Source organism: Artemia sp. Qi Xiang Cuo, chromosome 18 (assembly GCF_049724085.1).
Source record: "Artemia sp. Qi Xiang Cuo chromosome 18, ASM4972408v1, whole genome shotgun sequence".
Lineage (NCBI taxonomy): Eukaryota > Metazoa > Arthropoda > Branchiopoda > Anostraca > Artemiidae > Artemia > Artemia sp. Qi Xiang Cuo.
Genome location: NC_142811.1, coordinates 3969397 through 3994554, shown reverse-complemented (window position 1 = coordinate 3994554; position 25158 = coordinate 3969397). Strand labels below are relative to the sequence as shown.

General features: G+C 36.1%; 1 protein-coding gene across 1 annotated transcript in view; it reads left to right on the top strand.

The window, feature by feature from the left end:
• The window catches only part of LOC148941132 (uncharacterized), a 104327-nt gene that overhangs the window by 5296 nt on the left and 73873 nt on the right, over positions 1–25158 (top strand). Inside the window, exons 2-4 of the mRNA XM_089103952.1 lie at positions 2585–2663; positions 11736–11853; positions 20514–20663. Of these exons, the coding sequence (XP_088960078.1) occupies positions 2589–2663; positions 11736–11853; positions 20514–20663 (343 nt within the window). The 5' untranslated portion in view covers positions 2585–2588. The remainder of the gene's footprint in view (positions 1–2584; positions 2664–11735; positions 11854–20513; positions 20664–25158) is intronic.

Sequence of the window (25158 nt, the reverse complement as noted above, 5' to 3'; positions counted from 1 at the left end):
TATTTTTACTGGTCTCTCTTGTCAAATCCTTTCCCTAATTAATACAGTTTAAATGGTCTTATCAACACAGAGGTGTTTGGCATGTGCCTGCTACCCTCAAGGGTAAGGGTTTCTGATAAGCAAAGTCTTGACATCACAACAAACCTGGTTTTATTATACCATAAAAATAGTCAGCAAGGATAGGAAATTAAATGGTTTAGGATTTTGGAATATATTTTAATGAACAAGGCTAAAAGCTGAAGTTGCGTAAGGTAAGCAGTGATTTAAAATTACTATTGTAATATAGGATTAAATACGAGTGAACATAACTTGTACTGTGCATCACTTTAAAATTACAGAGGAGGGGGGAGGAGTGAAGGGAGGTAGCCTACGACAAAGTACCTTCCTAGGTCCTACCTTAGCAGGCAGACCCATCCCTGAAAATTCAATTTACATAACCCAAACCTAGTCCAAGATAGCTAAAAGTAAAAGAAGTAGACTTTTACCATTACATTAATGTCATTAAGGCTCAAGAGATCACATTAGTGGCAAATCCTTGATCTCTTTTTTTTGATTTAGCTTTTGAAATGCAGATTGTGCAATATCATTAAAATTTTAAGCTATAACAAGGGTTTTTTCCTAAATGTAACAAATCAGGTATAAGCCTAGGTATAAGCCAAGGTATAAGCCTAGAATTTGAGCTATTTAGAAGGAAACATTTAACTATCTGCATCTTGGACATGACAATCCTAGATGACCTTACCATATTGGAAATGACCTACTTGAAGCTGCGAGTGAGGAGAAGGACCTGGGGGTTATTGTCAATGACAAACTCAAGTTCCACAGCCACACACAAGCTCAAGTTGCTAAAGCAAGCTGTGTCCTAGCGCTCATAAAATGGACCTTTACCACCAGGAAGCCGTGTGTGGTCAAAAAGCTGTACAACTATGTAGATCCATCCCTGAAAGTTTCATTTTTCCTAATCTAACTACTTTCAAATGCAGCAAAAAGTAGCTTGTCTAGAATTTTGATCTTTTTTTTCTAAAAATCAGCTCCACATATTTTTTCTAAAAAACAGCTCTGCATTTTTTTATTTATTTTTTTAATTGGCACACTGAGACACTTTTCTGCAGGTGCATAATTTGCTAAGAGATAGGGGAGGCAAGAAGTTAAGAAAAGAAGTGCAATTAATTAATCCAAAACTTAACGTTTTTGAAATGAAATGAAATTTTTTTTTTTTTTTTAAGCCATCAAAAACCAACATTTACCATATGTCCTATATATAGACACCCATTAGCAGAGAAATGCTGTATCTTAAAGTTTTTATGAAACAAAATTGAACCACAAATAGCCTACTTCAAAACTTACTTTGGTTCCTGCTTTACAAAGAAAACACTATAATAAACAACAAATAAAGCAACTGATTTATTTAGTTAATTAATTATTGGATTTCTACAAGTTTCTAAAGATGGCAGTTACTCACATACTTACAAAAGTACCATTTATACAAATGGGAGTACCTTGGAATGAAAAAGTCATGTTCTAACAAATTTACAGCTTTGTGCTACAACTTTTCCAGAGTTAGTGAGCTTTCCCCTAGTTTGTTTCTTTCTCTAGTAAAATTATTTGTTTATTATGTATGTAAAATTAAGCAAGAAAAATAAGTTTTAATTTTGACAAAGCAGTGAACAAAAAATAAAAACAAAACATCACATTAATTAAAATACTCTCAAAATTCAGGTTTTATTCTTTGATAAATTAGACTGGTTTTATTCTTATGTAGTAACAGTAGTGTTGCTAGTCTGTTTGTAATACTCCCATCTATTGATTGAATTCTGAGAGGAGAGTGACCCATTGTTATGTATATATATATATATATATATATATATATATATATATATATATATATATATATATATATATATATATATATATATATATATATGTATATATATATATATATATATATATATATATATATATATATATATATATATATATATATATATATATATATATATATATATATATATATATATATATGTATATATATATAAATATATATGTTACCATGAATGTCCAAAATCTTGTTGATGTTGACACATTCACTGCTGAATGTTCAACATTCCTTTTTCTCTGATTTGATTCAGTAAGATTTGCAAGTCAGTTTCTTCAGTCTTATGCAACCTATTATGGTAAAAGTTGAAGTTAGGTTAGGTTAGATTAGGTTAAATTTGGTTCTAAATATCAGAAATGGGTTAAAACCCTAACTTAAGCTGACCTAAACCAACCCAACCTCATCAAACCTAATTTAATCTAGCCAAATGTGTGATTATCAAACCTTGCATTAAATTGAAAAAGTTGACTGGCAACACTGACTGAATCCAAAGAGAGAAAAGCTATTTTGGGCATTCATTGGTGAATGTTGGCAATAACTAATTTGTGGACATTCATTGTAACATATATATGTATATATATATATATATATATATATATATATATATATATATATATATATATATATATATTGATGATTGGATATTTTCTTTATGTCAGTTGTACAGTATGATTGAGGATATTTTAATGTATTAATGATATTTTTTAGATCAATGGATTCCAAAACAATAAAAATAACTGTCAAATGTTTGGATTCAAGTAACTTTAGTTTTGATGTTTCTCCACAAGTAAGTGACCTTTTCCCTCTTTGTTTCCAACATTGTCAAGTTCAAGATTTAACTACTTGACAATGTGTTAAATCTACAAATAATGTAGATTTAACTACATTATTTTTTTATTAGTAATATCATGCCCAAGAATGCTTCATTACTTTAATCAATCTTCTATGAAGAACTTAAACTTGAAATAATTTTGTTGCAAATTTCCTTGTGAATTTTTCATGCATTATGTTAATAAACGTTTTTTTTATCATGTCTTAAAAGCATCTGTTCAAAGTGTCATATGACAGCAAAAACACTACTTTTGGGCCATTTCAGGTGTTTGGAAAGGTTAGGACACTGGCTAGACCCTCTCCAGATTTGTAAGGGAAATTGCATCAATAATGTAAACTTGATTAAGTATATAGATAAATTGTCAAATGAATTACTTTTATATAAAACTATGATTCTCTCAAAGTCTTAAAGAGCTGACTAAGGACTCATATGCAAGCAGATAGTGACTCCTATGTACTTTTTTTGTGAATCAGCACTGAGCAAATGAGCACCACAGTTATGTGCCAAATATTACAAAGAAAAAGTTCCTCTTTGCAGGCTATTAATGAAAATGAAACTAGTAAGTCTTTCAAAAGAAAGGTATTATCATGTGAGAATTGCTCAAATAAGTAATAACCATAATTTTGAATTTTTCCTTACTATGGGTCTTTGGTTGCTCTTTATTAGGTTGCAGCTAATACTGTACCATATCCATGATCAACTTTTATATGAATTATGTTTGTTGGAAACAAACATAATTTTGTTTAAATTTATAATAATTTTGTTGGGAAGCTGTTCCTTTAATATTCACACACTAAATAAGAGAAAATTTGGATATTCTGGTCTTAAACTGACTTTATTTCAAACTTCCTGCCAGAAACATAGTATATTTAGTTAGCTATTGGAAAAAGGTGTGATAAACTAAGTAAAGACTAGCCCATACAAAAAGCAAGCTCATTTTAAAAATAAGAGTCTGGAATAAACACTATATATATATATATATATATATATATATATATATATATATATATATATATATATATATATATATATATATATATATATATATATTTATATATATTTATATAATATATAAATAATTTATATTATTTATGCATATAAATAATATATATGTTTATTATTTAGCACTAGTATATTACAAAAATCTTCATTTTTTACTGCTATAAAATGTTTCAAGGTACCCATCATGTTTCAAGGTACCCATCATGTTTCAAGATACCTTGATGTTTCAAGGTACTTATCAAAAGTCATTAGCATAAGTAAATTTGTGTGATTTCAGAAAGGGGAAGAACACCCCTAAAAGTTTTCTCTGAATCAGTTTTTTCTGGATCAAATTTTTGAAAATTACAGCATCACTTTTTAGGTGCCCCTTTTTAGATGAATCCTCTACAAGAATATTTAAATCCTTAATTACATAAATACAATGTTTTGTATTTTTTATTTTAGCCTATGGGTATATGTTTGGGTATTACCTTTTCCAGTGATGATTGTATTGAACTAATGGTCATAGAATTTTACATGTTGTGTATTGTGGCAAATAGACTCTGGCGCCACGCCGGCGCATCGACTGAACGCCGCCAACGAGTGGCCTGGTTGACCAACCACCGAAGTTTCGCAACGCCGCCGGTGTGCCGTACGCGCGCCACCGCCGGCAGAGGCGGCGGCGTTCGGTTGACTTTGAATTAATTTTGCGGCAATTCTTTATTACGTCAACCTCAAAGTCGGAGCTTTTCTTTTCTCGTGTGGTTAAGTGTTTCGACTTTCCTGATTAGAAATCAGGCAGGGCTTGCACTATCCCCGAATTCGGGAATCTCCTCAAAAATCTATGTGTCACCCGAAAAAAAAATTATGGTTCCCCTAAAATCACCCAATCACTGTGCCTGTGATTTATCACTAGTAGCCATCCCTGCCAAATATTACTTTGTATACCATAATTCTTCACTACTATCTAGTTCATTAATTTTCGTCTCTTATGATACTTTGCATATAAACCAGACAGATATAATTGCAATATAGACGGGTCTTCATATATTGACAAAAGCATCGTCTTTATTAAATTAAATTAAAAAACAGTTTTTTTTTTTAACTGAAAGTAAGGAGCGATATTAATACTTAAAACGAACAGCAATTATTCCGTATATGAAAAAGACTGTCCCCTCCTCAACGCCTCGCTCTTTACGCTAAAGTTTATTTATTTTTTGAAAAAGTAGCAGTGACAAAGAGTCAAACTTTAGCGTAAAGACCGAGGCGTTGAGGAGGGGCCAGTCTCTTTCATATACGGAATAATTGCTGTTAGTTTTAATGTCATTCTTTACTTTCAGTATTTAATTTCTGAACGTTTTTCAACTAATGCTGGTTCGATTTTGGCTCACCATGCATGAAAAATTAAAACACAATTGGCATATTAATTTTGGCAGATGTAATCCGGATATGAATGGTTGCCCCTCCTCAATACCTTGTTCGTTACGCTAAAGCTGTTAGCGCTTTTTTAAAAGCTTCCTATTCTAATTAAACAGCCCCTGTGTTTTAATTTTAGTAAATAGTCAAACTTTAGCCTAAAGAATAAGGTATTGAGGGGGGGGGCTGCCCTTCGTATGTGGCATAATTTCTGTTCGTTTTTTCAAATAATGTCGGTAAATCTGGATCACCCTCTATTAAATATACCCCTCCCCCTCTCGGAACTCCTCCGTGGAAATTTCATCCAATGTAAAGTGCACCTCCTCTCCCGTCAAATTCCCTTGAGACAGTTCCTTCCTCGCTGAGAATCCCCCGCCCCCCCCTCTCTCCGTAAAATTGCTTGTGGACGATTCACCCTGAAAAATTCTCCTTAGCATTCTTTCATTTGAATAAGACTTTAATCTCTAATCGGTATCTCGATCACTCCAGAAATGCCCCCTTCCGTGAAAATTATTTCCCAAAAAAACAAAACGCGCGGAAAAAAGCCCCCGGGTAAATTCCCCGGAACATCTCCATATAAAAAAAATCGGCAAACAGAATGTGAGACAATTAAAAATAATTTCGTATAGTAATTCTGTCAAAACCCCCCAGTGTAACATTTCCCCTAGAATGTTCCCTCATCAGAAATTCCCTCCCAAAGGAACATTCTCCCCTTAGAAATCCACCCCAAGCATACCCCCCACCCCCCCCCACCCCAAAAAAGCCGTAGACTTTCCAATAGCAAATATCCTACTATATGTAGACAATGGACGAAGTTCATAACTTGCAGCCCTTCCCCTGGGACTGTGGGGAGTCATTTTACACCTAAAGACATAGTTGTTAGATTTTTCGACTATAATGAACAAAATGGCTATCTCAAAATTTCGATCCGGTGCCTTTGGGAAAAAAATGAGCGTGGGAGGAGGCCTAGTTGCCCTCCAATTTTTTTGGTCACTTGAAAAGGACACTAGAACTTTTGATTTCCGTTCGAATGAACCATTTCGCGATATTTTATGACCACTGGGTCGATACCATCACCCTTGAAAAAAAAACAAATAAAAACGCATCTGTGATCTTTCTTCTTGCAGAAAAAAATTACAAAATTCCACATTTTTGCATATAGAAGCTTCAAACCTCTACAATAGAGTTACCTGATACGCCAAATCTGATGGTGTGATTTTCATTAAGATTCTATAACTTTAGGGGGTGTTTCCCCCCTTTTTCGAAAATAAGGCAAATATTATCAGGCTCGTAACTTCTGATGGGTAACACTAAACTTGATGAAATTTATATATTTGAAATCAGCATAGAAATACAATCCGATTTGTGTGTGCTTCTTTTTAATTAGATTCGTTGGATCTTATTGAATGCCATGGCGAATCTATTATGTATTATTTCAACTATTATCCAAGGGTTCTGAAACGTCACTGCCATCTCGTTTCTACCAGATTTTTACTTCTCTTGATGAATAACGAAAAAGACCAATGTTCAGCCAGCAACTTGCGAAGTTTTTAACTCATGAATAGGCCAGAATCTTTTTTAAATTCAAGCTGGGATTTGAGAAAGATTGATGAAAACATAAATGTAGCGGTCAACATTGATCGTGCCGGCGGCTCGCCGCCGACATCTCACCGGCGGTGGCGCGAAAAAAATACCGGCGGCGTGCCGCCGCTGCTATTTTTGGCCCCGCCGCCACCGGTCTTCCCTTATCGGTGCGGCGCCGGGGTCTAGTGGCAAACATGGTATGGTGTTAAAATTCTAGATTATCATATCGATTAGAAAGGTCAAAGCATAAAGACCAAAAATATTGCAAACCCTCAGGGCAAGGACCCAAATTTATGTATAATATTGAATAGAAAAAAAACAAGTTATTTTTCAACTGAAAGTAAGGAGCAACATCAAAACTTGAAATGAAAATAAATTACTACTTATATGAGGGAGGCTGCCTTCTCTGCAATACCTCACTCTACGCTAAAGTTTCTTTTAGAACATTTAAAGAAACTTATTATTCTAATTAAATGGCCCGTGTGTTTCAACAGTCGTTCTAAAGAATTGGGACAAAAAGTCAAACGTCAGCGTAAAGAGCGAGATATTGAGGTGAGGCCAGCTCTCCTCATGTAAGTAATAATTTTTGTTCATTTTAAGTTTTGATGTTGCTCCTTACTTTCAACTGACAAAAAAAACTTGTTTCGTTTTTTTATTTAATTTCCGATCGTTTTTAAATAATTCTGGGAAATTCGGCTCCCCCTCCATGGACATTTTTTCTTCCCAAGGACGATCCCTCCATGGAAATTTATTCCCATGTAAAATACTCACCCACCCCCTCCCGCAAGGAAAATTCCTCTCAGACAATTACATTCTAGCTGAAAATTCCCCCCGAAAAATTTCTTGCAGACGGTTTCAGGTGAAACATTGTTCTTAGCGTACTTTCCTTTGAAAAGATTTTTTTTTTAATCGTGCCGGAAATTCCGTCCTCTGTAGAAAATTTTCCCCGCAAATAACCCGCCCCCTTGTAGAAAGTTGCTCCCTCTTGCAGAAAATTCCTCCTGGAAAATTTGTCCTGTGGAAAATTCCCCCATGGCGAAATTTTCCCGTGAGAAATCCCCTCTCCTACGGAAGGATACAATAGACAACTCTAACCCGGTAAAAATTTCCCCCTGGACAATTCCTCTTAATATCTCCACGTGTAAACTTGAATCGACAAAGAGAAAGTAAGACCAATAAAAAGAAATGCGTAGGCTATAGGAATTCTGGCAAATTCCTCCAGTGTAAAATTTCCCCAGGAAAGTTCGTCCCCGGAAACTTCCCTCTCCATGGAAAATTCTCCCCCTAGATATCCTCCAGCAGAAAATTCACCCCCCCCCCTCCCGAAAATTGTATGCGTACTTCCCAAAAACAAATACTATAGGTAAACAATGGGAAAATTTCATAACTTAAAGACCTTTCCCCAAGGGGCTGCGGGGGGTCATGTTATCTCCAAAGGCATAGTTATTGGGCCTTTTAACTATGCTGAACAAAATAGCTATCCCAAAATTTTGATTGGGTGACCTTGAGAAAAAAACGGGGATGAGAGGGGGGGCTAGTTGCTCTCCAATCGTTTTGGTCACTTGAAAAGGGCACTTTAATTTTTGACTTTCATTTAAATGAGCCCTTTCCCGATATTCTAGGACTCTTGGTTCGATGCGATCACCCCTGGGGAAAACAACCAAAAAACAAATACACACGGATCCGTGATGTTTCTTTTGGCAAAAAAAAAAAAAAAAATTCCACATTTTTGCAGATGGGAGCTGGAAACTTCTACAACAAGGTTTTAGGACACGCTGAATCTGACGATGTGATTTTCATTAAGATTCCTTGGCTTTTAGGGGGTGTTCCCACCTTTATCTAAAATTAGGCACATTTTCTCTGGTGCTCAGGTTTTGATGGGTAACACTAAACTTAATGAATTTTATGTATTTTGAATCAGAATAACAAGCCAATTCTTTTGATATATCTATTGATATAAAATTCTGTTTTTAGAATTTCCGTTCCTATTGAGCTCTGTCGCTCCTTACTTACAGTTCGTTACCACGAACTGTTTGATGATATTAATAGTGTATCATATTATAATATGATACGAGGATAAAATAGGTTTGTTTGACATTGCTGAAATAAATCTTGTACAGTGGCATCAATTCACGGAAATGTGTGTGGGGGGGGAGAGGCAAAATGTATTTTCAATACTACTACTACTACTAACAACTCACCGCAGCACCAAGCCGCCTGAGGCCAACACAGCTACGGACGCTCCTCCTCCACCCCAATCTATTCAAAGCCTCCCTTTTTGCACCCGCCCACGAAGTTCCCATTTCCTTTAAATCTTTCAAGTTTTTCGCTTTGATTCGGCTTTTTTGCTTATATTTGAGTCAGGAGCGGGCGCTGTAATTATTTTTCCCCGGGTGCCACTAACCCTAGGAACGGCTCTGTGACTGACTGCATATAAACAATAATTTGCTTATAAAGTATAGATTGATTTCACTTTCGAAGGCTATAATGATAGAACGTTTTAAGATGGTCCCTTTAAGAGCGTTCTTTGACAAAACGTTTGGTCCCTTCTTTCTGGGACCAAACAAAAAGTAGGTTGCCCAGAATGTGGAGGGATGAGGTTTTAAGAGATAATTTTAAGGAAATTGGAACTTCATGGGAGGGGGTAAAGAGTGAAGCTTTGAATAGAGTTGGGTGGAGGATGAGCGTCAGCAGTTATGCTGGCCTCGGGTGGCTTGGGGATGCGATGAGTTGTTAGTGTTAGCAGTAGTATTATATATTCAAGATTGCCACCAAAGTTATCTAAATAGTTTCCCAAAATAACTCAGTGAGATCATGAGTCAGGTAGTGCTACATTTACAGTGAGACTTTGTTTTCTTCTGATTTAAAACTTAGTCACAGCTTAATAATTTATGATGCATATATTTTCCTTCTTTTTGAGGGGGGGGGGGTAAGAATTGAAAGTGTTTTGTCAGACGTTCACAGTCACTATACTGATGTTAGATGTTGAATTAAATGTCAGATATTGAAATTTAGGGCCGGGGCTTCTAAGAAGGCTTCAAGTGAGGAAGGATTCTTGGCCATTGTGGTAGCCAAGTGAAATGACCAAATCTCAAGTTGCATTCTAAAACCAAATAATTTGGGAGAGGGAGGAGGGAGAACAAAAGTATTTAAGTGTTAATTAATTTTTGGCTATATTTTTTTAGATGTTGACAATCACCTACTATATTTTGTCTCAAAAATTTCTTTTTTGGTCCTCAGTCGTCTGTTGAAAATGCGTGGGATTCATAGGTTATATCTGTGCATATACATTTAAGTGATGCATGTGCACGATATATGGATATATCCAGTAATCTTTCGAAAAGATGGTAATTAAATTTAAAATGAAATTCATATTACGGTATCTTACAAACATAAACAGTTCCTCCTAGGCATTTGTAGTGCGTAGGGTATTCACAGATGTTCTGTGGGACTTTATTTCAAGTTCAAGTTCCATTTATTTCCATAAATAACAATAACAAAAACAATATCCCAAAGGGCTCAATGGCCCGTTATTTGGGAAACGACACAGAATAAATGACTAATATTAAAACTTGGCATAAACAATACTAAACAGTGTTTAACTTATAAATCTATAAGGAAAAGAAGTCAACTCACCGACAGTCCACACGAAACAGCTGACCCTCCTATCACCCGACAAGAAATAAATAAATCAAAAATGAAAAATTCTCTACATCATCGAGGATCCAACGCCAACAAAAAAACTATACAACAACTATAAACTATTTAATATTTAGCTTTAATAAGAAACTTTTCATCTGTCTTTTAAAGGAGCCAAGTGTTTGTGACTGACGAATCTCAGCAGGAACCAAGTTCCAAGCACGTCCCACAGTCACGACCAGACCAAAGTCTGAACGAACCGAGGGAGTAGCCGGAATCATAACATCCTCCCTGTTTCGAACTGCGTAAAAATTTACTTCCCCTACTGGCTTAAGTAGTCCAGAAAAACAAACTGGGAGATCTCCGTGGAAGAATTGATATGCCAACGAAGCTAGAGATATAACATAAATATCTCTAATCTTAAGGAGATTAACAGGAGAGTGTGTAGTCGACTGGAGAACTGTTACCGCTTTCTCATGAAGAATATGAACAGGAGCAATATTTAACCGACGGATTCCCTTTCCCATCAGCCCTGCGGTAGCTGGGATCGAACCCTGGGTTTCATATTGCCAAGCAAGGATTCATCGGCTGCGCTACCACTGCAAGTAGCTTATAGGAACATCTATAAATCCAGTATATTTTATAACGATTTTGTTTTACTTGAGACTTGAATGGAAGGAATTGAATTACCACACAGCTTTGGCCCTGGATCTTCTGTTCAATTTGAATTAAGGTGGATATTAGGGAATAATTTCCCCCTTCCTGCTGAGACCCTGCCTCTCCAAGAATTTTCTTTCTAGTTTTCTCCTCGCCCCAAATGGTGGAGCTTGTAAATACAAGTATGCATAGTTAATAACACATTGAAAATCTTGATTGAAATTTAAACAAACAAATTTAATTTTTATATAAAATCTTGCACAGTACTTGTGCAATAGGAAATTACTTGTACCGGAAGAACCAGCACCCTCCCCCCTTCTTCCTGCCCAATTATGTCTATAATCCAAGTGACTACTTTTTTAGATTTATAGTTATTATAAAACACTTGAAATTATAATTAAATAAATTCCCGGACGTGGATACCATGGAATGGATACTACATACAGAAAAGGAAGCTCGGTTATTCAGCTATATGCTGTACAGCTTATAAATGCAAACCCATTTTCATGTGTTATAAATACAATTGTTCTTTAAAACTAACAATTCATGACTTAAATATTTAACAAACTTAAATATTTAACTATTTAAATACTTGATATTTTTTAAAAACTTGAACTGTTTTTATCATATTTATTGTTCCATGTTTATTAGTTAATTGTTAATGTTAGTTATATAGTTAGGCCTATTATTAATTATACAAAATATAAGGAAGCTAAGTAATTTACGTATTGAATGCTTATTTACTTTCAGCTAACGGTGAAAGAATTTAAGGAGTTCATACAGAGCGATGTTAGTATCCCGGCCGATTCACAGCGTATGATTTATTGTGGACGCGTTTTAAAAGATGACCAAAAACTGGAACAACATGGTAAGCCCATGTTGCTGTTTATTTCTCATATTTATTGTATTTTGTTTATAATTATTATATTTTAAAAAATGTCTTAAAACTAGAAGAGAATGGTAAGCTATGCGGATGTTAATTACTTATTTTAGTGTTTATTTATAAGTGTTTATTTTGTTTATGTTTACTATATTTTAAAAGATGTTTTAAAACTAGAATAGAATGGAAAGCTATGCGGATGTTTATTACTTATGTTTATTTATTATGTTTTTATTTACTACATTTTAAGGATGAGTTAAAGTTAGAATAGGAGGAAAAGCTATGTGGATGTTTATTTCTCATATTTATTGTATTTTGTTTATATTCATTTTATTTTAAGAGATGTCTTAAAACTAGAAGAGAATGGAAAGCTCTGCGGATGTTTATTGCATTATTATCTGTTTATTTTCAGTTTTAATGTCACTCTTTGTTTTCATTTGGGGAAACCTTTTTTTTGTACTTAATTGTAGTTCGTTTCTCATAGTATACCCAGGGTTACCCAAAATGCGAAGAGGGCTACCAACCCTATGACCGGACTCTTTAAATCAAACTCAGCTTTTTTTTACAGTAATGCTTTGGGAAATAGAGCTCATTTAGTATATTTGCTTTATGAAATTAAATACAAATGTCTAAATTAAACTATCATCTCCTGAATATGAGGAAAGGTCAATTTCCACTACTTCCATTCTGATAGTTAGAAAGTTATAGAAACCTGTCGAAATCTCACCAAAAAGGGTCAAAACTGTCACTTGACAAAATATGGTTGCTAAAAAGGTAATTTTTGGTTTTGTTACATCGAAATGTGGTAATCAGAACAAAAGGGCAGATTCAACTTATTTCGGCAAAATTAATATTAACTCTTTAAATCAAAATTTAAATTTTGCACAGCAATGCTGTGGGAAAATGCTGTGGGCTCATTTAGTGTATTTGCTTTTTGGAATTAATGAGAGGATTTCAGTTCCCATCACTACTGCTAATTGGCAAGCTATTGAAACCTGTCAAAATCTCACAAAAAGGTCAAAACTGTCACTTGACAAAATATAATTGCTGAAAAGGTAATGCAATACATCAAAAGGCGATAATCTGAACTAAAAGATTAGTAAGAGCAGATTAACCTTATTTTGCCAATATCAAGCTTATTATGACCAATGTTGGGGTTTCTATCCTGATGCTGATTTTTCAGATTTATTTTGCTTATAATTATTAGATTTTAAAAGATGATCATAGAGTAAAACAGCATGGTAACCTTATTCTGATGTTTATATATATATATATATATATATATATATATATATATATATATATATATATATATATATATATATATATATATATATATATATATATATATATATATATATATATATATATATATATATATATACATATATATATATATACATATATATATATATATATATATATATATATATATATATATATATATATATATATGTATATATATATATATATATATATATATATATATATATATATATATATATATATATATATATATATATATATATATGTGTGTGTGTGTGTGTGTATATATATATATATATATATATATATATATATATATATATATATATATATATATATATATATATATATATATATATATATATATATATATATATATATATATATATATATATATATATATATATATATATATATATATATATATATATATATATATATATATATATATATATATATATATATATATATATATATATATATATATATATATATATATATATATATATATATATATATATATATATTTCGGCCAACTGTTTAGGGCTAAACGGAAAGCAGGTCATCCCCGTCTGGGGTGGGAGGACGTCATAAAGAAAGATTTAAAGGAAATGGGAACTTCGTGGGTGGGTGTAAAAAGGGAGGCTTTGAATAGAATTGGGTGGAGGAGGAGCGTTCGTAGCTGTGTTGGCCTCAGGCGGCTTGGTGCTGCGTTGAGTTCTAAATAGTAAAATATTTTAAATTTAGACTATATATTATATTATTGTATTGGCATGTTACGAAATTGAGAGGGAATAATCAATATGGACCTGTCGCAGTTAAAGATAGGAACGGAGCCACAATTAGTGATAAGGAAAGAGTTAAAGAGGGATGGGCAGAATATTTTGAGAATGTGCTAAACCTTGTTTAAGTTACAGGAAGTCATATAGAAAAGAATGAAAAAGATTGTGACGCATAGGAAGTGAAGGAAGACTTATTTTGCAAGGAAGAATTTTAGACAGTACGAAAAGGATTAACAAATAATAAGGCCCTTGGTACTGATAGTGTGGTAAACGAGTTCTTTTTTTTATTATTATTATTATATTATGAGGTTAGAAATAAGTTACTGAAGGTTATGAATATGATTTTTGAAAAAAGATGAAGTACCCAGGGATTTTAGGAAATCTTTCATTTAACCCATCTATAAGAAATAAGACTGAGTGTGATAATTATAGAGGCATTTCATGTATGTTTATAGGTAGCAAATTGCTTGGTATGATGATACTTCTTACACTTAGAGATACGTTGGAATAAATTTTTAATAGAAGAACAGGTTGGTTTTTAGGAAGGGTTGAGGACGCTTCGACCAAACCTTTATTCTTAGATTAATAATTGAGAAGCACTTAAGTCATCAGATCCCTTTGGTCCTCAGTTTTTTATATCAAGGAGGCACACTTGTGCCTCTATAAAGAGGCGACCCACCACAATGTTAAGCGATTTCAGGTCCTAGAGGTCGCAGAGAGACGGCGGTAATCGCATTTTGTAGCCCAAGCTCAAACTAAGAAACTTGCAAAATTTCATCCTCCTCCGACTTTATCTTCATGGGGTAAACTGGGCCGGAAGTTTGGACCCTCCCACCGCAGCCCCCCTTTAACGTTGTCCGATTGGGCTATAATTTAGAGGTTAAGCTTTCCTAGGGCCCGGGAGCTTATTCTCGAAATTTCAGCTCAATCCGATCACTCCTTTCCTGTTTTCAAAAAACCAAATATAGCCACTTAAAATTCATGATCATTTCTTTCTTTTTTTCTTAGCCACGCCTACAGGCCACAGTTGGCAACGGATCCGGTTGAATGAGGACTCATTCGAAGCAGAATTCGACCTGTTAGGGCCTTTTGATATTTTCAGACCGAAAAAAGTATCCCCCGAATTTACATTTACGAAAAACCTTAGTTTTTTTCAAATAATACACATAAAAAGGTTAGACATGCTTTGTTATGAAAATATATGAGCGTCAATTTTAATAAAAAAGCATGTCTAACCTGTTTATGTGTATTATTTGAAAAAAAATAAGTTTTATAAAGAGTTAAAGAGGCTGAGTTACAAGGTCAACCCTTAAAACGTACAGGGATAACGTGTCAGTTTGGACAGAGTTCTGACTGCAAATCCTGAAGACAAAGCTCCCAGAGAGAACACTTTGAGAAGACAATAGTCTTGAAGCTAAGTTTAGGCTAGACTAACACAAGAACTTTTCTTTAGTTGTGATCAAGGAGGCACACTTGTGCCTCTATAAAGAGGCGACCCACCACAATGTTAAGCGATTTCATGTCCTAGAGGTCGCAGAGAGACGGCGGTAATCGCATTTTGTAGCCCAAGCTCAAACTAAGAAACTTGTAAAATTTCATCCTCCTCCGACTTTATCTTCATGGGGTAAACTGGGCCGGAAGTTTAGACCCTCCAACCACAGCCCCCCTTTAACGTTGTCCGATTGGGCTGAAATTTAGAGGTTAGGTTTTTCTAGGGCCTGGGAGCTTATCCTCGAAATTTCAGCTCAATCCGATCACCCCGTCCCGGTTTTCAAAAAAGCAAATATCGTCAGTTAAAATTCATCATCATCTCTGTTTTTTTCTTAGCCACGCCTACAGGCCACAGTTGGCAACTGATCCGGTTGAATGAGGACTCATCCTAAGCAGAATTCGACCTATTATGGCCTTTTGGTATTTTCAGACCGAAATTATCCCCCGAATTTACATTTACGAAAAACCTTGTTTTCCTATAATAGCCCATGTTAATTTTTCCCACCACAACCCCCTTTTAACGTTGTTCGATTGGGCTGAAATTTAGAGGTTAAGCGTTCCTGGGGCCTGGGAGCTTATCCTCAAAATTTCAGCTCAATCTGATCCCTCCTTCCCTGTTTTCCAAAAACCAAATATCAAGTTTTTTGGGAATTTGCTTGCGTCAAAAATAGCTTCCATTTACTAAAAAACAATTACTATTGTGTGTCATTAGTCCAGCGGTTGATACTCCAGACTGTCAGGCGGAAAACCCGGGTTCGATTCACCATCAGAGTAAATTTTTTATATACTGAATTTAAACTTTAAAAAGAAACTCAGTTTCTTTTTTAAATTATTTGAAAAAAATTACGTTTTCTAAAGAGTTAAAGAGGCTGAGTTACAAGGTCGACCCTTAAAACGTACAGGGATTAGGAGGCACAGTTGGGGGGCTGTTAAAGAGGCTGAGTCACAAGTTTTAACCTTAAAACGTACAGGGATGAGGAGGCACCCTGTACGACGTGATTTGAGTATTCAGGAATTAAAAGCCTTAACACAAGAGTGTTCAAGAGCGGGGGGTTTGGGGGGCGGCAGCCCCCCAACTTTAACTCCTAACACGATCAGCTAACAGTTAGTCAAGCAATAATAAGTAATAAACTGTACAAAAACGTGCAGAAATTATTTGAAAAAAACTACGTTTTCTAAAGAGTTAAAGAGGCTGAGTTACAAGGTCGAACCTTAAAACGTACAGGGATTAGGATGCACAGTTGGGGGGCTGCCGCCCCCAAACCCGCCGCTTTCGCAGCCTTTAAATAAAAAAAAGTTTTTTAAACTGAAAGTAAGGAGCGACATTAAATCTTAAAACGAACAGAAATTATTCCGTATATGAAAGAGGCTGTGCCCTCCTCAACGCCTCGCTCTTTACGCTAAAGTTTGACTTTCTCACAACTCTTTTTTTAAACAATAAAAACTTTAGCGTAAAGAGCGAGGCGTTGAGGAGGGCACAGCCTCTTTCATATACAGAATAATTTCTGTTCGTTTTAAGATTTAATGTCGCTCCTTACTTTCAGTTTAAAAAACTTTTTTTTTTATTTAAAGGCTGCGAAAGCGGGGGGTTTGGGGGGGCGGCAGCCCCCCAACTGTGGATCCTAATCCCTCTACGTTTTAAGGTTCGACCTTGTAACTCAGCCTCTTTAACTCTTTAGAAAACGTAGTTTTTTTCAAATAATTATGAGTAAGCGCTCGATTCTGTTGATAGGAGAGCTTTAACGAAGGTCCTATTCTTGCATGTTATACCAGACAAATACATTAAAGTGATTAGTGCTATATATGAGAATGACATTGCTGCGATTAAGGTAGAAAATGAGGTTAGTAGCTACTTCGTATTGAATCAATGGTTAAGCAGGGCTGCATTCTACCCCCAATTACATGGACCATTTCGATGGACTTTGTCCTAAGGAACACGACAAAGACTATGGGAGAACATGGAATCAAAAGAAAATGAAATGCCAGGGCCGTATCCAGGATTTTTGTTCAGGGGGGTTTTACTAATTTTTGACTTTTTTTTTGGGGGGGGGGTTACTAATTTTTGACTCAGTTTTCGACTAATTTTACTGATTTTTACCTAGGTTTTACTAATTTTCGACTTATTTTCGAGTCGGTCAAAAATTTCGGGGGGGGGGGGGGTTCAAACCGGGTAACCCCCCACCCTGGATACGGCCTTGTGAAATGCTTTTAATGTTTGTGGGTGACCGATCGCTGACGTTTGACGTGGTCCTTCTTATACATTCCACTGGAACTTGGAATCAAAAGAAAATGAAATACTTTCACGGTTTGTGGGTGACCGATCGCTGGTGTTTCACTTGGTTCTTCTCTTATACATTCCACTGGAACATGGAATCAAAAGAAAATGAAATGCTTTCATGATTTGTGGGTGACCGATCGCTGGCGTTTCACATGGTTCTTCTCTTATACATTCCACTGGAACATGAAATCAAAAGAAAATGAGATACTTTCATAGTTTCTGGGTGGCCGATCGCTGGCGTTTGACGTGGTTCTTCTTATACATTCCACTGGAACATGGAATCAAAAGAAAATTAAATACTTTCATGGTTTGTGGGTGGCCGATCGCTGGCGTTTGACGTGGTTCTTCTCTTATGTATTCCACTGGAACATGAAATCGAAAGAAAATGAAATACTTTCATGGTTTGTGGGTGGCCGATCGCTGGCGTTTGACGTGGTTCTTCTCTTATGCATTCCACTGGAACATGAAATCGAAAGAAAATGAAATACTTTCATGGTTTGTGGGTGACCGATCGCTGGCGTTTCACGTGGTTCTTCTCTTATAAATTTCACTGGAACATGGAATCAAAAGAAAATGAAATACTTTCATGGTTTGTGGTTGGCCGATCGCTGGCGTTTGACGGGGTTCTTCTTATAGATTCGACTGGAACATGGAATCAAAAGAAAATGAAATACTTTCATGGTTTGTGGGTGACCGATCACTGGCGTTTCTCGTGGTTCTTCTCTTATACATTCCATTGGAACATGGAATCAAAAGAAAATGAAATACTTTCATGGTTTGTGGGTGGCCGATCGCTGGTGTTTGACGTGGTTCTTCTCTTATACATTATACTGGAACATGAAATCATAAGAAAATGAAATACTTTCATGGTTTGTGGGTGGCCGATCGCTGGCGTTTCACGTGGTTCTTCTCTTATACATTCCACTGGAACATGGAATCAAAAGAAAATGAAATACTTTCACGGTTTGTGGGTGACCAATCGCTGGGGTTTCACGTGGTTCTTCTCTTATACATTCCATTGAAACATGGAATGAAAAGAAAATGAAATGCTTTCATGATTTGTGGGTGACCGATTCTGGCGTTTCACATGGTTCTTCTCTTATACATTCCACTAGAACATGAAATCAAAAGAAAATGAGATACTTTCATAGTTTGTGGGTGGCCGATCGCTGGCGTTTGACGTGGTTCTTCTTATACATTCCACTGGAACATGGAATCAAAAGAAAATCAAATACTTTCATGGTTTGTGGGTGGCCGATCGCTGGCGTTTGACGTGGGTCTTCTCTTATGCATTCCACTGGAACATGGAATCAAAAGAAAATGAAATACTTTCATGGTTTGTGAGTGGCCGATCGCTGACTTTTGACGTGGTTCTTCTCTTATGCATTCCACTGGAACATGGAATCAAAAGAAAATGAAATACTTTCATGGCTTGTGGGTGGCCTATCGCTGGCGTTTGACGTAGTTCTTCTTATATATTCCACTGGAACATGGAATCAAAAGAAAATAAAATACTTTCATGGTTTGCGGGTGGCCGATCGCTGGCGTTTGACGTGGTTCTTCTCTTATATATTATGCTGGAACATGGAATCAAAAGAAAATGAAATACTTTCATGGTTTGTGGGTGGCCGATCGCTGGCGTTTGACGTGGTTCTTCTCTTATACGTTCCACTGGAAGATGGAATCAAAATAAAATGAAATACTTTCATGGTTTGTGGGTGGCCGATCGCTGACGTTAGACGTGGTTCTTCTCTTATACATTCCACTGGAACGTGGAATCGAAAGAAAATGAGATATTTTCATGGTTTGTGGGTAGCCGATCGCTGTCGTTTGACGCGGTTTTTCTATTATACATTCCACTGCTGTGCATTTCTTGGTTTATACTTGTATTCGAATCCTCTTTCTCTTTAAAAATATTTGCCTTTTCAAATTTTTCTTGTTTCTCGTTAGTTCCAATGCTACATACAGTTTTTAATGGCTCAGAATTAGTTAACATGGTGTTCTGTTTTGATGTATAAATATGTAATTTTAAGGTTCGGAATTTTGAAATTATATATGGGTCTTAAAAAGTTTCAAATTTTTAAATTTACCAAAAATAACCTACTTTATGTTCTTAATAGACTACCCACAACTAGTGCAAAATACACTATTGCTACCAAAATACAATATCCAATTTAGCATCATGTGCCCTCGCAAAAACATTTTGTATCATAAGCAAAATACCCAGCTGTGGCTTCTTTTTTTTTAGGAAGGGTGGTCGAAATCTCAACTGTCGCCTGGGAACCATCATTTTTTGTTAATATCAAGTTCATGCATTAAGCTCAGTTTTTAAATTTTCAGATAATTTTTTTTTTCTGGGGAGAGGAATGGGTTAAGGGAGGACTCAAGTTGTCCGACTTGAAATCCTAGCCTGTTCTGTACTATAAAAAGTACTCCAAAAGTTGAATGTAAAATTACAATTAAGAGTTTGATAAAGTCATTTCTTTACACTTTCTGTTTTGCTTTCTGCTATACTTTTTGCTTGTTTTTGAAAAATTTAAAAACTACAAAAATCAATCATGAGCAGATAGAATTCTACTCAATTTGTGTTACCTTTTGCCATCATTTAATTTTCATTTGTTCGCTTAAAGCCAGTCTCCATTTGGCTGATTCTGCAAATCTGCCGTCTTGCAGAAAAAGCAACGTTGAAGGTTGCAATATCTGGAAACTGCCAATACGGAGCCGGAAAAGAAGTCTCCATTGAAGTCAAACTTGCAGATAGGCGGTGCAGATTTGCAGAATCTGTTAAATGGAGACGTGGAGACAACTGATTTTTTCATATCGTATTTCAGATTTAAATGGAAAGGCCATCCACTTAGTTCAAAGACCTCCACCAACTAATTTGACTGGAGATGAAGACAGAGGAAGAGATTCGCCACCACCTCATCATACACGTCGGCGCGCAGGTGGGCCAAATGTTCGACATACGGCTTTCCGATTAGGTTTGTTTGTCGTATTTTATTTTATTTTAGTTGCTTTTATCGCACAGTGATGACAGTGGCCAAGTATGGTTCTAAAACATGGGTGCTTCGAAAAACGAAGAAAGATTTGCTAGATGTTTTCCAGAGAAATCGCCTACAGATTGTTTGGGTACCCGACTGACTGACCGTATTTCAAACAATAGACTGTACGAAAAGTGTAGTTCAATTCCGCTTTCAAGGGCTGTAATAAGAGAAAGGTTAGATGGCTAGGGCACGTTCTGGGGATGAAGGATGATATATTGTCAAAGATTGTCCTTTTTTGGCCAAATGTCTAGGGCTGAACGAAAAGCAGGTCGTCCGCTATTGGGGTGGGAGGATCAAGGAGGCACACTTGTGCCTCTATAAAGAGGCGACCCACCACAATGTTAAGCGATTTCCGGTCCTAGCGGTCGCAGAGAGACAGCGGTGATCGCATTTTGTAGCCCAAGCTCCAACTAAGAAACGTGCAAAATTTTACCCCCCTCCGACTTTATCTTCATGGGTAAAAGTGGGCCGGAAGTTTACACCCTCCGACAACAGCCCCCCTTTAACGTTATCCGATTGGGCTAAAATTTAGAGGTTAAGCTTTCCTAGGGCCCGGGAGCTTATCCTCGAAATTTCAGCTCAATCCGATCACTCCTTCCCTGTTTTCCATAAAACAAATATAGCCACTTAAAGTTGATTTCTCTTTTTTTTTTATTAGCCACGCCTAGAGGCCACATTTGGCAATGGATCCGGGTGAATGAGGACTCATTCGAACCGGAATTCGACCCAGCAGGGCCTTTTGATATTTTCAGACCGAAAAAATTATCCCCCGAATTTACATTTACGAAAAACCTCGTTTTCCTATAAGAGCCCATGTTAATTTTTCCCACCACAGCCCTCCTTTAACGTTATCTGATCGGGATGAAATTTGGAGAATAAGCTTTCCTGGGGCCTGGAAGCTTATCCTCAAAATTTCAGCTCAATCCGATCACTCCTTCCCTGTTTTCCAAAAACCAAATATCAAGTTTTGTGGGTATTTGCTTGCGTCAAAAATACATGGCACAGAATAAAAATAATGTAACGCGTCTCTGTGGTACAGTGGTCGCTATTTTTGACTGTCAGGCGGAAGACCCGAGTTCGATTCCCCGTCAGAGAAATTTTTTTATATATTGAATTTAAAGTTTAAAAAAGAAACTCAGTTTCTTTTTTAAATCCAATCTATTAAATCCTTCGGCTCAACAGGCGTCTCCAGAAGAATATCACAGTCGGCCTTCAGGTTACAGGTAAGTCTCCACTGCTTTGATAAAATGGGGCCTGGGAGCTTAAAACCTTAACTGTTGAAATTCCTAAAAGCAAAGTATTTCAACATTATATTAGATCAAAATAGTCCTTTCAACCTGACAAGACTGACTGCAAGCTTCCAAAAATTCCAGCTCTTTCCCAGAAGTTTTTTTTGTCGAAAAACAAAAATCTTACTTTGTATTTGCTTGCGTCAAAAATAGATTGCAGAAACTTTGACAAAAAAAACGTCGGGTTTTTCTGTTGCCGAGCTAATAAAAATAAAGATCGTCAGAGAATATGGTGGGGAACATCAGTACTTCTACCATCGGAATTTTAGTTGAATTAACGATGCTTTGTATTTCCAGACATACAAAGATTACATTCCCTATCTAGCGTCTGATTGCACAAACTAGACGCCATCTAGGTTTCTTAGACAAAAAAACAAAACAAATCAGTGTGGATAGAGTTCTGACTGCAAATCCTGAAGACAAAGATCCCAGAGAGAACACTTTGAGAAGACAATAGTCTTGAAGCTAAGTTTAGGCTAGACTAACACAAGAACTTTTCTTTAGTTGTGATACTTACAAAGAAATACAAAGATTACATTCCCTATCTAGCGTCTGATTGCACAAACTAAACGCCATCTAGGTTTCTTAGACAAAAATCAAAACAAATCAGTGTGGATAGAGTTCTGACTGCAAATCCTGAAGACAAAGCTCCCAGAGAGAACACCTTGAGAAGACAATAGTCTTGAAGCTAAGTTTAGGCTAGACTAACACAAGAACTTTTCTTTAGTTGTGATACTTACAAAATAATAAACAAATGAAATAACAAGTCTTTTCCCAAATAATCTGACACAGCTCTCTCTTCAAAGAGAAGATTTGGAAGGACTTCTGAAGCTCAGTATCTGACTTGGCCAACACAAAAAGTTGTAACACGTTTTTTCCCAAATAATCTGGAATACAAACCTCTCTCTTGAGAGAGAAGATTTAGAGGTAGCCTACTTTTGAAACTAAGTTTCTGAATAGTTTTGACATAGGCTAGGAAGTTTTAACAGGTCTTTCTAAAAATGTCAGGTAAAGCCAAACTACTAAGGCAAAAGAAGAAAAGTTGGTATGAGGAGAATGTGGAACAAAATAGAGAAGAAAAAGGAGGTACTACCAAAAAAAGAGAGAGAATAAAGTAGGATGTTCAAAAAAATTTTCAGGAGGATAAGTTGGCAAAGGAACGAAATCGTACTAAAGCATACATGCGCATGTCTCAGAAATTTGCATCAGATGAAAGTTTTCGGCAAAAGAATTTACAGGCTGTGAAATCTCGTTATCATGCCAATGAGTCAGTAAGGCAAAAAGATAAAAAGAGGAAGATGGAAATGTACAAGACATCACAAGAATATCGCTCCAAAAAAATTAAGCACTATTATAATCATCAGGACAAGTTTGCAAAATTGTTTGGAGACTACTACAAACGAAACAAGGATATTTTGACTGCCAAATTGTGGGTGAGAAGGCGAATGAACAGTGGTACACCATCCTCTCAGTTGAATCGGAAAAATGGAAAGAAGAGTAACCAAGCACCAAAGGAAGCAAAAGCTGATAGCCTCTCAACATCCTCATGCCACTGCCCATATACCAGCCCATATTCAGGAGCATTCAAGAAAGCAGTACAACATAGAATGACAAATGATGCAAATTTGTCACAGAGACTGCGCACAAAGAAAAAGCGACACAGAGAGTTTTACATTGCAAAAGACAGGAAAGTTCAGAAAATGCAGGTTGACTTAGAGGAGCTAAGACAAGTACTGGATATGCACTATCGAAACCCAGAAGAGTCAAAAGAAGATATCAAACTGGAATTTGCACGTGCAAACAATGTCATAGAAATGGCAACAAATTCTCTTGCAAAGCGACATGCACTCAATGCAACCAAATGCGAAAAGTTTCTCGACCACTTGCCAGAAAGTGAGCCAGCAACACTTGAAGACTTTACGTCAGCCATGGGAAATTCAAGACAACACAGCAAGTACACCGAAGCATATTTTTTTTAGACAGCCTACACCAACTATGGAACTAATATTTGTCGTATTTGTAACTCTTTTTCAGATGATGTTTACACCACCATACCCATCGATGCAGAAGGATGTGCAAGATTTTTCCAGCACAGTGAACACGAAGATCAAGTACAAATCAAACAAAAATGCTCATGCTCTCCCAAAGTTTTACCCCAAACCCCGTTTCCCAAAATCAACCAGCTCCAGTTAATGATGACTGACACCAATTTCCCACTTCACAAAAATAGATACGAGAGACGAAAATAATATAACAAGTGTCTCTGTGGTACAATGGTCGCTGTTCCTGACTGGTAGGCGGAAGATCCGGGTTCGATTTCCTCTCAGAGAATTTTTTTTATATACGGAATTTAAAGTTTGAAAAAGAAACTCAGTTTCTTTTGTAAATCCTATCTATTAAATCCTTCGGCTCAACAGATGTCTCCAGAAGAATATCACAGTCGGCCTTCATGTTACAGGTAAGTCTCCACTGCTTTGATAACATGCCGTATACCCGCATGCTCGAAGAAAAGTTGAAAAAAGAAATCTTACTGTGCATTTGATTTGAGTATTCAGGAATTAAAAGCCTTAACACAAGAATCTTCAAAATCGGGGGGTTTGGGAGGCGGCAGCCCCCCATCTTTAACTCCTGAAAAGATCAGCTAACAGTTAGTCAAGCAATAATAAGTAATAAACTGTACAAAAACGTGCAGAAAGTATTTGAAAAAAACTACGTTTTCTAAAGAGTTAAAGAGGCTGAGTCACAAGTTCGAACCTTAAAACATACAGGGATTAGAAGGTGCAGTTGAGGGGCTGCCGCCCCCAAACCCCGCTGTCGTATATGAAAGGAGCTGTGCCCTTCTCAACACCTCGCTCTTTACGCTAAAGTTTGACTTTCTCACAACTCTTTTTTTTAAACAATAAAAACTTTAGCGTAAAGAGCGAGGCGTTGAGGAGGGCACAGCCCCTTTCATATACGGAAGTGGGGGTTTGGGGGGTGGCAGACCCCCAACTGCACCTTCTAATCCCTGTACGTTTTAAGGTTCGAACTTGTGACTCAGCCTCTTTAACTCTTTAGAAAACGTAGTTTTTTTTAAATAATTTCGTAAGGAAAGATTTAAGAGAAATGGAAACTTCCTGGGAGGGTGTAAAAAGGGAGGCTTT